The sequence below is a fragment of the Magallana gigas genome, chromosome 5 (genome assembly GCF_963853765.1).
Source record: "Magallana gigas chromosome 5, xbMagGiga1.1, whole genome shotgun sequence".
NCBI classification, from domain to species: Eukaryota; Metazoa; Mollusca; class Bivalvia; order Ostreida; family Ostreidae; genus Magallana; species Magallana gigas.
Window position 1 is genome coordinate 18,144,217 of NC_088857.1, and position 15,372 is coordinate 18,159,588.

General features: G+C 31.5%; 1 protein-coding gene and 1 long non-coding RNA gene across 5 annotated transcripts; one reads left to right on the plus strand and one right to left on the minus strand.

Moving 5' to 3' along the window:
* Positions 1-3,337, minus strand: LOC117681033 (uncharacterized). Its single transcript, XR_004595781.2, has 3 exons — positions 3,205-3,337; positions 2,534-2,597; positions 1-1,276 (listed from the first exon to the last, which is right to left on the minus strand). It is a non-coding gene; the product is annotated as an uncharacterized lncRNA (long non-coding RNA).
* A 2,491-nt stretch (positions 3,338-5,828) lies between these two features.
* LOC105338943 (neural cell adhesion molecule L1) lies at positions 5,829-14,863 on the plus strand. Of its 4 annotated transcripts, XM_066084520.1 has the most exons (14): positions 5,832-5,986; positions 6,232-6,345; positions 8,667-9,089; positions 9,240-9,354; positions 9,488-9,666; positions 9,781-9,969; positions 11,324-11,443; positions 11,534-11,630; positions 11,707-11,888; positions 12,609-12,776; positions 12,923-13,057; positions 13,657-13,674; positions 13,788-13,881; positions 14,661-14,863. In XM_066084520.1, exons 3-14 carry the CDS (start codon positions 9,056-9,058, stop codon positions 14,752-14,754), a joined length of 1,425 nt encoding a protein of 474 aa, XP_065940592.1. In that variant the 5' UTR covers positions 5,832-5,986; positions 6,232-6,345; positions 8,667-9,055; the 3' UTR covers positions 14,755-14,863. The 4 variants fall into 4 exon arrangements, with proteins under 4 accessions (XP_019927254.3, XP_019927253.3, XP_065940592.1 ...); XM_020071694.3 differs by lacking the exon at positions 8,667-9,089 and having other exon boundaries at positions 5,831-5,986; XM_020071695.3 differs by lacking the exons at positions 8,667-9,089; positions 13,657-13,674 and having other exon boundaries at positions 5,829-5,986.
* The last annotated feature ends 509 nt before the right edge of the window (positions 14,864-15,372 follow it).

The window sequence follows — 15,372 nt, forward strand, 5'->3', positions numbered from 1 at the left end:
ATAAATCCAAAGAATATATTACTTCTTAATGTTTTAAATATGTTATGGGTGAGAGTAATCCAGTGTGCAAGCAAAATAACAGGTATGAAATATGATCTTTATGAATGCCTTAACTTAGGCCAAAAAATAACCTAAATGACCTGTCATAGTTGTGTTGTTTAGTGCACTCTTACCAAGTTAAACATATTTGTATATTTTGTGTTTTATAGAAAATAAGTGCTCCCGACTGGTTGTCATTGTCTTGGTTTAATGGAGGATTTGACGTATCACCATCCTCTAAATTTTGATAAAGATTTCTTTTCACCGGCTTAGTGCCAACAAGGTCAGAAAAGAAAGTGTCACTCAAATCAGTCAGGAGAGGAATTTGTATTGTTAAGATCTTGAGTAAAGTCAGCCTCCATTTCTCGTCTTCTGACCATTGCTGGTACCAGCACAGACTGGATATATGTTGTCGACTTCATTATTGCACACGTCATTGGATGTGATTTTCTAATAAACTATAGTATCTGCTACAACTTTTTCCACCTGGCCCCGCTGTCACCAACTTTCCTCAAGTCAACACCCAGCCTCAAGTTTGAGTATTGACCCAACATAAATACACTTTATTTTGAAAGAGTTGAGTGGAGGAATGAGTTGAGTGATTTTAAAATCGGTGACGGTGGAGCAAGTTAATACAGACATTACTCGAACAGCATAAGCATTAAGTTCACGAGATAGGAATGTTTAAAAAATAACTATTTGTTTTTAAAAAAAATTGCGATGGAGCACTAAGCACTAAGTTCAAGAGATAGGAATGTTTAAAAAAAACTATTTGTTTTTAAAAAAAAAATTGCGATGAAGCACTAAATGTTTCATATAAACCTTGCATATAAGTACAATTTGTGTTTACTCATATTCATCTTCACAAGCTAAGACTTTGATGCTTTGATGCTTAAATAACAAAATCAAAATAAAAATTAAAGTACTGATAGTACTTAAAAGCGCTAACTTAGCTTGGTTCTAAAGGAAATTTACTTTTTGCAAGCTTAGTTATAAAAACTCGATTTGATTTTTATATATTTCAGCTTCTGTTAAGGCACTATATGGGTATAGTCCACTAATGCATTTTCCATAGGCGGTAATGTTAACGTTATGGTTCATAGCCCCGGCCCTAATTTTCGTTCAGCAATGAGGGACCTCTTGAATGAAAGCTCATCAAATTGTCTCTTTCCTGTTAAAATTTCGTGGTTTGAAGTCAGATTCGTTTTCCGGCAAAATGCGTCTGTATTGAAAAACTCTGAAAATGAAACTAAAAGTAGGGAATTTCTCGGTTTTGGAAAGGGTGTACATCAAACAATTTCAATTCTTTTCTTCAAATGATAATTTAATTTTGACACTTGTTTTTAAAATTGCAAATCCTCTTTTCTGACATGTGTCAAGCATTCTGATTTAAAATGTCCCAATAAATGTATATACACTCTGCAAGTATAGGGAGTATTTTGCTTAAAGGCACTACTTTGTTGTCCTACCGATTCTAAAAATAGTTAGAGGGATATACCCAATATAAAACAGTCATTGTGGTTGTTTACCATTCTTAGCTTATATATTCACTCTAGACACTATACAAATCCATGATTCCAAATTTGGAAAAATTCAATACATAACTGGATTTTGCAGCATTGATACACATGCATGAAATTTGAAGAAACAGTCGAGTTATAATTTACCTAAACAACATATAGCTCATTGGCACTCGATGCTCTTCAAATTGCATAAATTGAGGAAACTTTAATCTCAAGGATTAAAATACATGTAAAACATAAACATTCAATATTTTACCAAATTTGTTTTGTTCATATTCTTATGAAAAAGCTCAATTATGTCTGATTTTATAAAAAAATTGTCATAAAAATCATGAGTTATATGAGTTACAAAAAAGAATTGCTTTCAAACACCACGAAAAAGGTAAAATAGAAAAGTATAGGAATTTCCCTATCCATCAAGGTATTACATGTAGGTATTGGTTTATAAATAATAAAGTTATATCACTCTATAATGTGAGGCCCTCAATTCAGTTTTTGCTCCATTTTGATGCTAGCTTGAGATTACCTCACCTATGACGTCATAATGACGTCATAGTGATGAGTTGTTTTTACTCATATAAGTGTAATATTTGCTGAACTTTTATTTAAGTTTAATTTCGGAACAAATGCACCATGATTTAACTCATTAAATATATGTCAAAGGGAAAAGAAACTTGCTAATAAGGATTTTTTCTTTTACTCTTGTATATTGTTATCATGGTAACAAATTTAACAAAAATTATCAAAAGACATATCCTGTGGAAAAGAGTCTACATTTAACTAAAGTTCAAAATCCAGAAGAACAAGAAATACCCACTAAGTCTGTGAAATATGTATATTCAATGTAAAGTTTCCCAGTATCTAATATTCTAAATTATCTGCATGTAAAATAATGGCCAGGGTACATAATTTTTACAGGTTCCTTCTTTTAAACTTGGACGAGTGTAGTTACAAAAATCAATTTTACTTACATCAAGTGTGGCTCATTGTTGTGTTTTATTCTTTGAAGTAGTTCCATTTCAATTTACATGTTATCTAAAATGAAATGTTTTGAATTAAATTCTACATTATTAAACACTATCCCCAACATTTGCAATTCCATGTCAAAAGCAGCCATATGTTGAGAGAGAGAGAGAGAGAGAGAGAGAGAGAGAGAGAGAGAGAGAGAGAGAGAGAGAGAGAGAGAGAGAGAGAGAGAAATTAAGAGACAGAGAGAATTAGAGAGAGGGGAAAGATACAGAAAGAGAGAACAGATAGCAAACAATAACTACATCTTCATGCACAACACATCTATACACCCTAAAGACCAACCAACCCCCAAATAACATTCAATATCAACCCCCACCCCCACCCCCCCACCCCCAACATATTGATCTATTTTTTCAATAGTATGAATGAATAATTACTAGTAAATATCTACATTGTACTTAAAATGATTACTGATAATTTCATTCAATTTTGATTATGATAAACAAAGATAGGTTTTGTGGATTAAGTACTAACCAACATGGTAGGCTTCTACATGTTAAAGAGTGCATACCTACATCTTCGGTACATAGTCATGTCACAATATGCATGACAAATTAATTTACTCAAATTTAATGCAAATCTATCGTCACAAATATATAGAATTGGAACCTACCGGACACTAATACAATTCCCTTACAATGCAAACTAATCTTAGATAGCTGGACACTGCTAGAATGAAGTATTTTTCCTCACCGGAAACTTTCTGCTTTTCTACTTTCACTTTTGCTCATTTGAAATGATCGCACTAAAAACCCGAACTGATATTTGGTCTCAAAATTTATAAAAATGTCTTCTAAACTCATGTATAATTAGAAACACACATACATTTTCATTTTATTTATGTAAAAACTCAAAATAAATTACGTTCAAGTTAAAATCACAATTTCTTTAATTTAAATTGTTGTTTGTTTTTTTTTAAAATCCCGAGGGGGGGGGATGTTGTGATGGATATTTTCTTAGAAGATGTGCTATTAAAATGATTAAACTTGTTAAACTTGTTGGAAATTTAGTTTATTCACATAAATGAGAAGATGTACCAAAGAAAAATGCACGTTTATCATAATAATTGCAAATAAACAAGAAATATGCCTTACCAACATGGAGTTCAATATGAGTATAGTCCACTAATGCATTTTCCATAGGCGGTAATGTTAACGTTATGGTTCATAGCTCCGGTCCTAATTTTCGTTCAGCAATTAGGGACCTCTTGAATGAAAGCTCATCAAATTGTCTCTTTCCTGTTAAAATTTCGTGGTTTGAAGTCAGATTCGTTTTCCGGCAAAATGCGTCTGTATTGAAAAACTCTGAAAATGAAACTAAAAGTAGGGAATTTCTCGGTTTTGGAAAGGGTGTACATCAAACAATTTCAATTCTTTTCTTCAAATGATAATTCAATTTTGACACTTGTTTTTAAAATTGCAAATCCTCTTTTCTGACATGTGTCAAGCATTCTGATTTAAAATGTCCCAATAAATGTATATACACTCTGCAAGTATAGGGAGTATTTTGCTTAAAGGCACTACTTTGTTGTCCTACCGATTCTAAAAATAGTTAGAGGGATATACCCATATTCCCTCATCACTGCATGGCAGCCCCTGCAGTGGTGTACGTAAGCCTCGCACCTTAGATTTGATTTAATTTAACAAATTTTTTTAATATGCAAATAAGAACATAATAGGATTGGACATCAAGCTATGCCTATTTTAGTCCTCTCCCTAACTTTAGATTCAAAATAGCCTGTACTTTATATTCACAATAGCCCATGCTAGTATGTGCGTTAACCCCTAAAACTGCTTCCCCTAACCAGTTTAAATCATGTATATTTCTGCTTATAGGGGCAGATATTGAATGTACTGGAAGTAGAAGTCTAACGACAAAAAAGTGCTTTGCTATGCTTAGCGCTTTAAAAGCGTGAGCGTTATCTGTTAATTGATTAGATCCCGACAAAGATCGTGAAACCAATTGGAATTGGTTTCTATTTGAAACAACAGAGATGGAGAGAAAGATAAAATGAGGTCATGTGTGTCTAAATTTGTTACATTTTAAACCAGTTGGTTTCCATAACTGTTAATTTTATCTACCATAACTAAACAAGACTTGGTATGACAGTAAATCGATTAAGTGGGAAATTCGGGTTGTTCTCTCATCTCCTCAACACTGTTTCCATGATACATGTACTACAAAACGAACTTGCAGATGTTTTAAATAAAGTTTTAATTTGTTCAAAAACCCATTGTACATTATCTTATCCATATTGTCAGTTGATGTCAACTTCTTATCAATATAAACCAAACCAAAAGTAACGATGCAACGATTTAATTGATTAATATAATTATTTATCGTAGAAAATCTAACACTTATCTGAGCCTGATCTTTCGATAGCCACTTCTGTCAAGTGAATAAGTTATAACAATTAGCTAAGATGTTGTGAAGATAACTAATCTTATGATACTTTTATTTGAATAAAAAAATTGTGTAAGACAAAGTTTTTCAATTTCTTTTTCAAGTTATATTACATGTACATGTATAAGAAGGACACTTAACATCTAAACATCAAACTCTAGCAAAGTATTATTTAATAGGACTTTAAGAAAACAAATCAAAATCGTTTGGCTTCAACGTGAATGACAATAGAAAATTAATTTTTTAACAATTAAAGAAGATAATTAAATGAAGCATATGAATTTTTGTTTACTCTTAGCATTGACATAAGAACAAGTCACCTTACACCCTGACAAGGCCTTTTGCAGGCAACACTAATTGTGTACAAAAAACATGACTGTGGGGAAAACAAGCAAATTATAAACTTTTGGGATTGACATCAATTCTTATATGCATCTACAGACAAAATGTCGACAAACAAAATGAAACTTATTAGTATTTTCATTCGTCCATAGTTGGGCTTAATGAATGAATTCGCTTGACCCTCACCAAAATATCCTTTCATAACTTGCTATATCTGCCTCGTCCATTACCTGTTCGCGTTAATCTTGAAGGCGGTGATCAATGAAGTAAACCCCCCCCCCCCAAAAAAAAAATATATATATCTATTTCAACTTCAGATTGAAATGGCATGGACTCCTCCCTCTCAGACCTGTTGTTTCCGAATGCATATATTCCTTTCACGGAGACAGAGGTTTGATTCTTAAAAATATATTGGATCCGTCTTCCAAAACTTCAACAATAAAAACTGTCACATTCATTCTTCCGGTTATTTATCCTGTGAATTTGATCACTTTAAACAGGAAGCAATATATAAAATTATAAATTGGAGCATGTATGTAATATAAACAATTCCCTTCAAGATTGAGACGGTAACAAAAAATGCTACGTAATCCTGGAATATAGATGTGTTATGGTCAGCGCATTTGTTGATATGTGTTCAAATGTTACAGGTACATTAACTGAGCGTATTTCTGTTAATATATTATGTAACCAATTATACCTTAGATACCTAATAATTGGTTTGATTTGAATAATTACCTCGTTTAAATTATAATGAAATATGCAAAATAAAATTAACACTGACAAACTTGTATGTGTGAAAATTTGTGTTAATTAAGTTTAACTGACAGAATAGTGAAAGACGAAGCATTTAACTTTTTCAGCTGATTAATTTGTTTATCATACCAAATTTCAGCCAATACAATAGGCGGCAGCCCGTCTAACAGTACTATTCAGGGGTCACCGACGACTTCTGCATCAGTAGAAATCAGCTCACATCCAAGTTCAATCATGCCTACTACCCACAAAGGTATGATGGCAATCTTTTCGTGGTGCATGCTCTTATTACATCGTAAAATAATGTGTTCGTATTTTGTTTCACTTCTTAGTCAAACACGCTTTGTCCAAATTCTTTTTATAGTCATTATTTGAGAGTGTGAATGCAAATTATATTTCATTTTAAAGCTTTAAGAAGAAGGTGTTCTAATTTTACTTAACTTTGGTGCGTTCGAAATTCATATCATAAATTTTTTTTGTAATTCCTTTTTATTTTTGACAAAGAACGGAAAAGTACTTAGCAACCCAGTTTTACCGCAGACTCTAATTAGAATATACACAAAATGTTTAACCAGGGTAATTCAAACCCAATGTATAAACGTCACCAGATGATAGAATTTTATACAAAATGGAGTCGCTTCCAATTGAAATAAGTATCGGCTGGACTGCCTTGTATGTCGCTTCTGTGGTATATTTTAGGGTATATCATTGACTTTATTGAAGCCTTACTTACATCTCAATAGATCGCAAAATGTTGAATTTATATCAAGTTTTACAAATAAAAAAGGGGGGTTTCATGGACGCCTTCGTGATACATTCGAGACATATTTCCGAGCCTGCCGAAAAGGCCCGAGAAGTTGCGATTAAGGTGACCTCAAGTTTTATGGCTCTGCCTCTTGTGTTCCGTGAATTTCAGCTTTGCTTTCCGGCAACTATTCTCCATTTATTCTTTACTTCTTGAATAGATGTTTTGTTTCTGGCATTTGTAACAGTATTACTGTGTTTTGCTTCCAAAATTAGATGATCCCTTAACTGATATTTAATAATTTCAGTTTCAGCTAAATTAAACTTTTCTGTAGTCGACTTTGGTCGTATTTTTAACATCTTATATTTCATTGGGAATATGTGGATTTTTTGTTTATCGCTTTAATATTTCAACTGATGTTATGGTTTTAAACATTTCAAGTGGTACACGGTCAATCTTTAAAATGCGACGAAAGTGTCTTAAAAAATAACAGCAATCGAAATTTTAATGCGATGGACATGAATCAAATTCACAAATGTCCAAGAAGAAAAAATGTAAAAAGGAAACGAGGAAGGCAATAGTAACCATACTGCGTGTATCAAAAAGGTTTTAGACTCTTCATAACAGTCTGTACACATTTTATTTCAAACAGAAACGCTCATCACTTTAACATGGATCACGTTTGAAGAGTACAAACCTTAACAGCATTTCCTTTATTTAAATGACATTGATATTTTATAAAATTAATAAGATGGCACGAATTCGCTAAAATAATTGTTAAAAGCTGAAAAGACGAGTCCATATCCTCCACAAAGAAGTTCAACAAAGCCCTTATTGAGTCAGCAGGATTATAAAAGTGTGTGTTTAACTTCCTGCTCCTGTCACACCATCACGAATGCAGACGAGGTGTTTGGAGACAAATGAGTTAATGGTTTATATACAGAATGTTCTATGATATTAGTGGTAAATTAATTTTCCACTTCAATATGAAGATTTTATTAAATTAACAAATAAAATGTCCTAATGCTGTTTTTAAAATCAGATGTATGTTTGATGATCAGAATTAATATAATATTACGTGAGCATCCAACGTGTCAAACACGTCATGTCTGTTGCCCGGAAGCGGAAAAAAGGTGCCGAAAAATGTCGAGATACAATAAGAGATCAATATATATAATGTTTTTAATTGACATCATCTGGGTTAGCCTCAGGTCTGTAGCTCCTAGTCTTAAAAAAAAATTTATGACAATTTACTACAGTATCGTCACTTTACTTTCCTCATACTTTCTTATAACACGCTAACCGACCTTGGGAAATGAGGTTCTCGTGCAGATCGAGAGTCGCCATTTTTACTTGTATAAAACTGGTCTACTTCACTTAACATGGCTGGTAATGGTGTTGGCAAGAATATCAAAGGCAAATTAAGTGTTGATATCTGTAGTAAAATGTCCGAGCAATTTTTAATCAAATATTTGTACAGATGAAGCTTAGTCCGGGTCATCAACCATCCTATTAAATTCAAAATTATTTTGACATAAAAAGAAAAGCATTTTTGGTACAAAAGTGCCAGTGTTTATTGATGCATGTAGCCTTCATATAGACACGGTGCTTTGGTAATCTTTGGAAACTATGAAAGGAAAACATTTACATAATGAACATACATAAAAATGCATGGAAAATCAATAAAAGTTTATTACAATGTCTTTGCAAAACATGACCATATTCAAGCAAGAATGCAAATAGATTCATATCTCGATACAACATTCTGTATACTGTGGAATTATCAAAATTCGTGGGGCCTATTTTCATGGATTGCTTAAACTTTACAGGTTCGTGTATTCTCTTATATCTACGAAAGGAAATATGACTTTATAAGCCTAAATTATTAATTCCTTGAGGACGTTAATTGGTGGATGAGACGAATTCCACGAAAATTGAGCCACTACAGAACCTTATGATTACACTGTATTATGGTCAATGAATGGTCATGCGCTTTAAATACGATTTTAAATGTAAGGAATATTCAATTAGTATACGAGTTACTATTGAGGTATTGAAAATATTACACAACATAGAATGTAGGAAACAGGAAGAAAAACGAAACACGTTCAATTAATATTACAGTTATGTTCACTTTTAATGCTGTTTTAAATGATTTATCATTTTGCGAAAATGTTTTGATAGCATCACAACCTGGAAATATTTTGCAATTTTGATAATGCAGTCCTTTTTAATGACATGTCTTCTAATAGGTAACGTATTTTATATTTCATTTTACCTCTATAGGTGCATTGCATCCTTTTTAAAAAAATTTACTGCTCTTTTCTTACTGTAAACAATATTTTTATATGAAACTGCCAATTTATTCATAAATATATTTAATACTTACATATATTCCACAGGAGCACAGTCATTTAATCATCCTCCTATTATAACATCAGAGTTTCGACCCGAGTATTTCTTGAATAAGATTTCTAATTTGGCCCTTCAGTGCCAGGCTTATAGTGGGAATATAAAGTGAGTAATTCAAATTAATTTATTTGATTTAAGAGACCGTTCTGTCTTGTTGTCTTTTTGGGTTTTTTCCCTCAATTTCAATACTGTTTTGTTAAGAAAAAATCTTTTTGATAAAACATACCTTTATCATCAGGTATTATTGGTACCAAAATGGACGAAAGGTTGAAAACCAAATACAAATTACAGCCAACATAACTAGTGGGTACCTGAGGATAACAAATTATACAAAAGACAATTTTGGAGTCTTTTACTGCGTTGCAGAGAACGATTATGGAGCGTCTGTATCTCCATTTGTCAAGATTTCTGAAGCAGGTCAGATTGGAATGCATTTTTTTATTTAACATTATCTGACTTTTTCTAAGCATTCTTCCATAATCCAAATTGATGTGCTTAATTATAGTAGAGTTGTATGTTTTTTATGTATAGTTCTTGACAAATTTCGGAATATTCGGCCATTGTCGATGAAGTCTTGTGAAGAATATGATCATTGTAAACTTGATTGTTCTTACAAACCACGCTGTGAGCCACATGATGCATGTCAATTTGAATGGACACATGGAATCGGGACACAAAACACGGTATCGGAAGATGAAAATATAGCTATAGACCTGGATGGTACGTTTCTTAGATAAATTCATATTTCATTTGGCCAGTAGATGAAACTACCATGTCAGTTTTACGAAACAAAAATGAATGGATACTTCATAAAATTTAAAGGGACTTTGATACGATTTGACTTAAAATTTTCAAATTTTATTTTTCCATTTTCAATGTTTATAATGATAAATATAGAAGTTTATAATGTTATGTCTAATATTATTGAATTAGTTTAGATTGATTTTTACATGTCATTTTGTCTAAGAAATGGCAATTCTCTACATTTCATTTTTTGTAAACAAGACTTAAGCTTTGTTTACATAACAATCAATTCTTACCTCTGTATCCCGCTTGTAACTTGACTTTAACATTCAATATTTTGGTCAACATTTAAAATGCACCAGTAAACCATTTTATACATAAAAAATAAAATGTTTGATCTCCTGTCCAAGTCCCTTTAAAATAGAAAAAAGAAAGTAGAGATAGAAGTAAAATTCAACAGCATCCATAATAGCATTTGTTAACTTAAACAAAGACTTAAATGACAAGAGATGTTTGTGAAACACGTATGCCCCCCTTCCTTGGAAAATGAACGTAAACTGCAAATAATTGGAATTTGAAGTCCAAGGGGCATAACTCCGAAACTGTCGAAAATTGCACAATCGTACCCAATGGCTAACTCGCCCTAGTTATTATCATAAAAAATCTGTATACCAAGTTTTATTTAATATGTGCTATTTTGCGAAGAAAATAAACGAAAAGAATAGAATTTTTCTACGTCCAAGGGGGCATTCGAAAATTGCTCTATCATACCCAAAATCATACTTGACCTACATACATGTATATCAAATTTCATATCAATATGTGCATCCTCGAAAATTTCCGCTCAATCGTACCCAATATCGAACTTGACCTAGATATTATCATGATAAACCTGTATACCAAATTTCAAAATGTCATCTTCTGCGAAGAAAATGAGCAGAAACTGCATATAACTGGAATTTTTCTACTTCCTAGGGCCATAACTCTGTCAAAAATTGCTTGATCGTACCCATTATCGAACTTGACCTAGATATTATTATGATAAACCTGTATACTAATTTTTATTTTAATATGTTCATCCTCTGCGAAGAAAATGAACGGAAACTGTTGTTGAACCGACAGACAGACAGACGGACAGCAGCAAAGTAATATGCCCTCCCTTCTTCGAAGGGGGGCATAAATATTATCTTAAGGAGGTGCGATTGATTGAACTTCTGCTTTTGATTCACTACATTTATTCAACCCTTCTTTGAATCACTGAAATTCTTCGACGTTTGAAGATGTTTTCACTGTTACCATAACAATTCGTGTATTTCGTTGTATTTTGCAGGCAATCTTCATTTTCTTAATATAAGTAAGGATTTTGAAAACAAAACATACGCTTGTGGAATTTGGAACGAACAAACCAGGACACTCAATAAAGGAAGCTCGACAAAACTGTTCATTGAAGGTTTGTAGGAGTTTATGAAAACTAGTTTATTTTTAAAACAAGAATTGTCAATCTTTGTTCATCAGGTGAAATAAAACCCTTATATTATAGCTTCAACATATGGCACATCCCCTCGTCCAGTTTTTCATAGCAATTCCCGCGTACATCTAGGAAAACATGGTGTTCTGCAATGTTTATTTTCTGGAACGTGAGTATACATTTTTAAAATAAACTGCTCATGGTCGTAATTGAAATTATAACTAATAAATTTCCTGTTTTCTCAGGTCTATGTCTGAAATAAAATGGAAAAATAAGCATGGACTAAGCATATCAACAAACAACAAATATAGAACCAGCCAATACGGAAGAATATTACACGTAATGAATGTAACATACAATGACGAGGGCAGTTTTACGTGTGAGACAGAGAATAATCTGGCACAGACACCATATCTTAATGTCACATGTACGTATTTTAGAGGATTTTTTCCTATCCAAATTATTTAAGGGAGGGGGACCTTAGTTCATTCACATCTTATGTACCTGCTTTTAACAATTATTTTTGCATAATACATATACATAACTTACGGGAAAGAGATTTAGTCAGACTACATTTTTACTAGGGGTGTTTAACAATCGACATTTAAAATGTTAAACTGATTGTTAAACCTTGTCTGAATTTTTGCCTGTCTGAGAAATATGTACCAATACATAGATTTGAACAAATTTCATGTAATAGTACGACCATATGAATTTAATACAGTGTTGACAAAAAGGCACAGTCTTTATGTTAAATTTAAGTTTTTTTAATTCAAAGATTTCAAAACTACCTATAACAATCTCGCTGATTAAAAACCGGTGGTAAATGCTATCATTAGTTTTCAGAAACGTTTCAATGCTCATACCTTGATTATTACATCATTTCTTGCGGCGTGAAATTAATATCATCGCGAGTGGTACCTTTTGAGAAATAGTGAAATTTTAACACCTAGGACTTAAAAAAAATTATATTATTCACTTCATTATTGATAATTTTTTCCTCCATAAATGGAACTATTGTTATTGATCCGATTCACAACAGACACCTGATTTGTTTTGTTATCCATAGTAAATTTGTATTGTGATTTATCTCTGAAACAAATAAGTAAATTGCTTTAGTATAGAAAATGTTGATTCATCTCTTAAGCACCTCCAGTTTTTCCGGAGAACGGAAAAAGTTTCCTGACAACTAACTTTACAATATATTCTGAAGAGTTCATCCGCTTGACGTGTAACGCTGTGTCTTCACCAATGGAAAATCACCCTGTTGTAACCCATTGGATGAAAAATGGAAGCAAAATCACATCATTCCAGGGTATAAACTTTTGACATTTTAACCAAAATAAATTCATATGATTTTCTGATTTCTAAAAATATTTTTGCATTTACAATCATGCTAATTTGACATAAATATATTGATATATTTAATTGCCATTGCAAATTATATTTCTTCTCTTGTAGATTTTTCGATACAGCTTCTCGAAAACAATAGGGTTTTGAAAATAAACCGAGCAGTTATTGAAAAGGTTGGAGGAATCCAATGTGTGACTGAAAATAGTGAAGGAATAGCAGTAGTAAACTTTCTAATAAACTATGGTACCAGATATTTTTATTCAAATTACAGTGGTGTCATCAAAATTCGCGGAACGCTTATTTATCCGTGGATGTCGATAATAATGTCGATCTACAATTATATTAAATGTTACTTGAAGTAAGACATCTGACATTTTTTATTGATAAAGCCATACTTAAAAAAAATTATGTACATGTATCTTGAAAGTATTTGTTTACTTAATCCACGAAAATAGGTGCCCACGAATATTAATGAAACCACTGTATACGTTTATGACTTGAAAGGCGTTATTCTTCAAATTATAACATTTAAGTTTTGAAAATCGTGGTAAAATACTTAATGTTAATATCATAATTTGAATAAATATCAAGTTATTGTAGTAAGTCTTCTTCAAACTTACTATGAAGTTTCTTTGTAGCAATGTTTAATGTTTTCAAATCATATATTGTTTTCTGATAAACGCAAATCTCTGTTCCGTGGTTCACAAAAATCACTGTATCATGATATAAAAAAAAATTTAATTGAAGAGATGATTGTAGATCATATTAACACTTTTGATAATGATTTTCTGGATCATTATACATGTTTATTGTTAACAGAATGATTACTTGATTTCTTTCAGTTGGTGACAACAGAATTTGTAAGATTATTACCATTATTTTACAAAATGATACCTTCTTTTTTTTTATTAAGAATATATAAAAGAATAATAAAACTGTAATATTGTCTACTTAATTCTAACATTATTTTTAGTGAAAGGGCCATTCAATTTATTCTACTTAGCCGTCCTTGTTTTTGCAATTGGAGTGCTGGTTTTGATTGCTTTTGGATTTTTTAATAGGAAAAGGTATCCTTTAAAGAAGATCTTTAGTTAAGGACACAGTTCAATATTTATTACAGATTACTAGTACTAGTAAATAGCTTTCATTCTTGTTTTTTAAATATGTATCTTTGTCTTACAAAGTATCTTGATATTTGTCTGCATTTTAGTAACAAACAAATATGAGACAGATCGTTAGCAATTTATTAAAACAATTATCTATCTACTTTCTAGCTTACGTATTGTACGCCCTTCACGAATTTGATATCGTTTATAGCAAAGTGGCAAAGTAGAAATCAGTTGTATTATGGAAATTTTCTTTTTATTTGAACCACTAAAAATTGAAAAAAAAAAAAAAGGAAAATTGGCAGCATGTCCAGTTCACAGCTAAAGCATATATATATATATATATATATATATATATATATATATATATATATATATATATATATATATATATATATATATATATATATATATATAACAATTTTCGGCTTACAAGTTATCGCACTTTTTGATATGCATCATCAAGAAGTAGAGAGTGCTATATTTGGTCACGTAATGTTGGTGTCATTCTCCTTCATACGGGAATCAAATTGATAATGAAAGATAGTTCAGTACAACGCTTCACCAAATCCTACGTAGTTTTAGCACTACACACGTTTCAAGAAATATGACGTTTTACTGTCGGAAAGGGTTTCACTTGGGTTTTTTTTTTCAATTTATTTCACTTGCTACACGTGTGCTATATGCTATATGATAAGTCAATGTTTATCGATCGTACATGACTGTTAACTTCTTTACAGATGCTATCAAAAGTTTATGCCGCTTTATCTTGTTATCAGAAGGAGGTCTACAGACAACCGGGAAAATAATTATGACAATATTGCCATACAATAGTCAGTAATGGCATTAATAATATGTGTATTTATATCTACATGTACTTTGTTTTGAATGTCAAGTTATGTATGAGTAATCATGCTATTTATACATAAAACATATAATTTAGCATACGAGTAATTTACTAAACACATGAAAGATATAGTTTGTATGGCAGAATGTTGAATTTCTCCATACATTAAAGAAAAAAATCATTCTTATAGTATACACTGTAGAATTATAGAACTGACATAGTGTGACCTTATTTGCTACGTTACTATGCTCTCTGAGAGAGGCATCCCTTTGCTTTTGATATTACAAAGGACTGTTTTTACAATTACTTTTCAGTGAAAAGCTATATTTTTTCTATTTACGTTTCTAATTTATAATGCTTACAATATAAATCAAATATTTTTTAAGATAATAAAACGTTAGTAATATAGAATTATGTCATATTAGGGACATAAAATAAAGCAATTTTAGACTGCATTCAAAGTCCTTAAAATGCATATATAAGTATCGGTTCAAACAATTGTGAAAATCGTTTAATGGATATCAATCGAAAATCAAGCAATGTCAAAAAATTAGTAAATCCTACAAAAAAGTTTTACAAACAATTGTATCAGAAAATACATGAAT

What these genes read in the sequence shown, in the direction of transcription:
- LOC105338943 (XM_020071694.3), top strand. Translation starts at nt 5,947, where the DNA reads ATGGTCAGCGCATTTGTTGATATGTGTTCAAATGTTACAG. An exon ending in GACAAAACTGTTCATTGAAG is followed by an intron (nt 11,444 to 11,533) that starts GTTTGTAGGAGT and finishes CTTATATTATAG; the next exon opens with CTTCAACATATGGCACATCC. An exon ending in CAAAATCACATCATTCCAGG is followed by an intron (nt 12,777 to 12,922) that starts GTATAAACTTTT and finishes CTTCTCTTGTAG; the next exon opens with ATTTTTCGATACAGCTTCTC.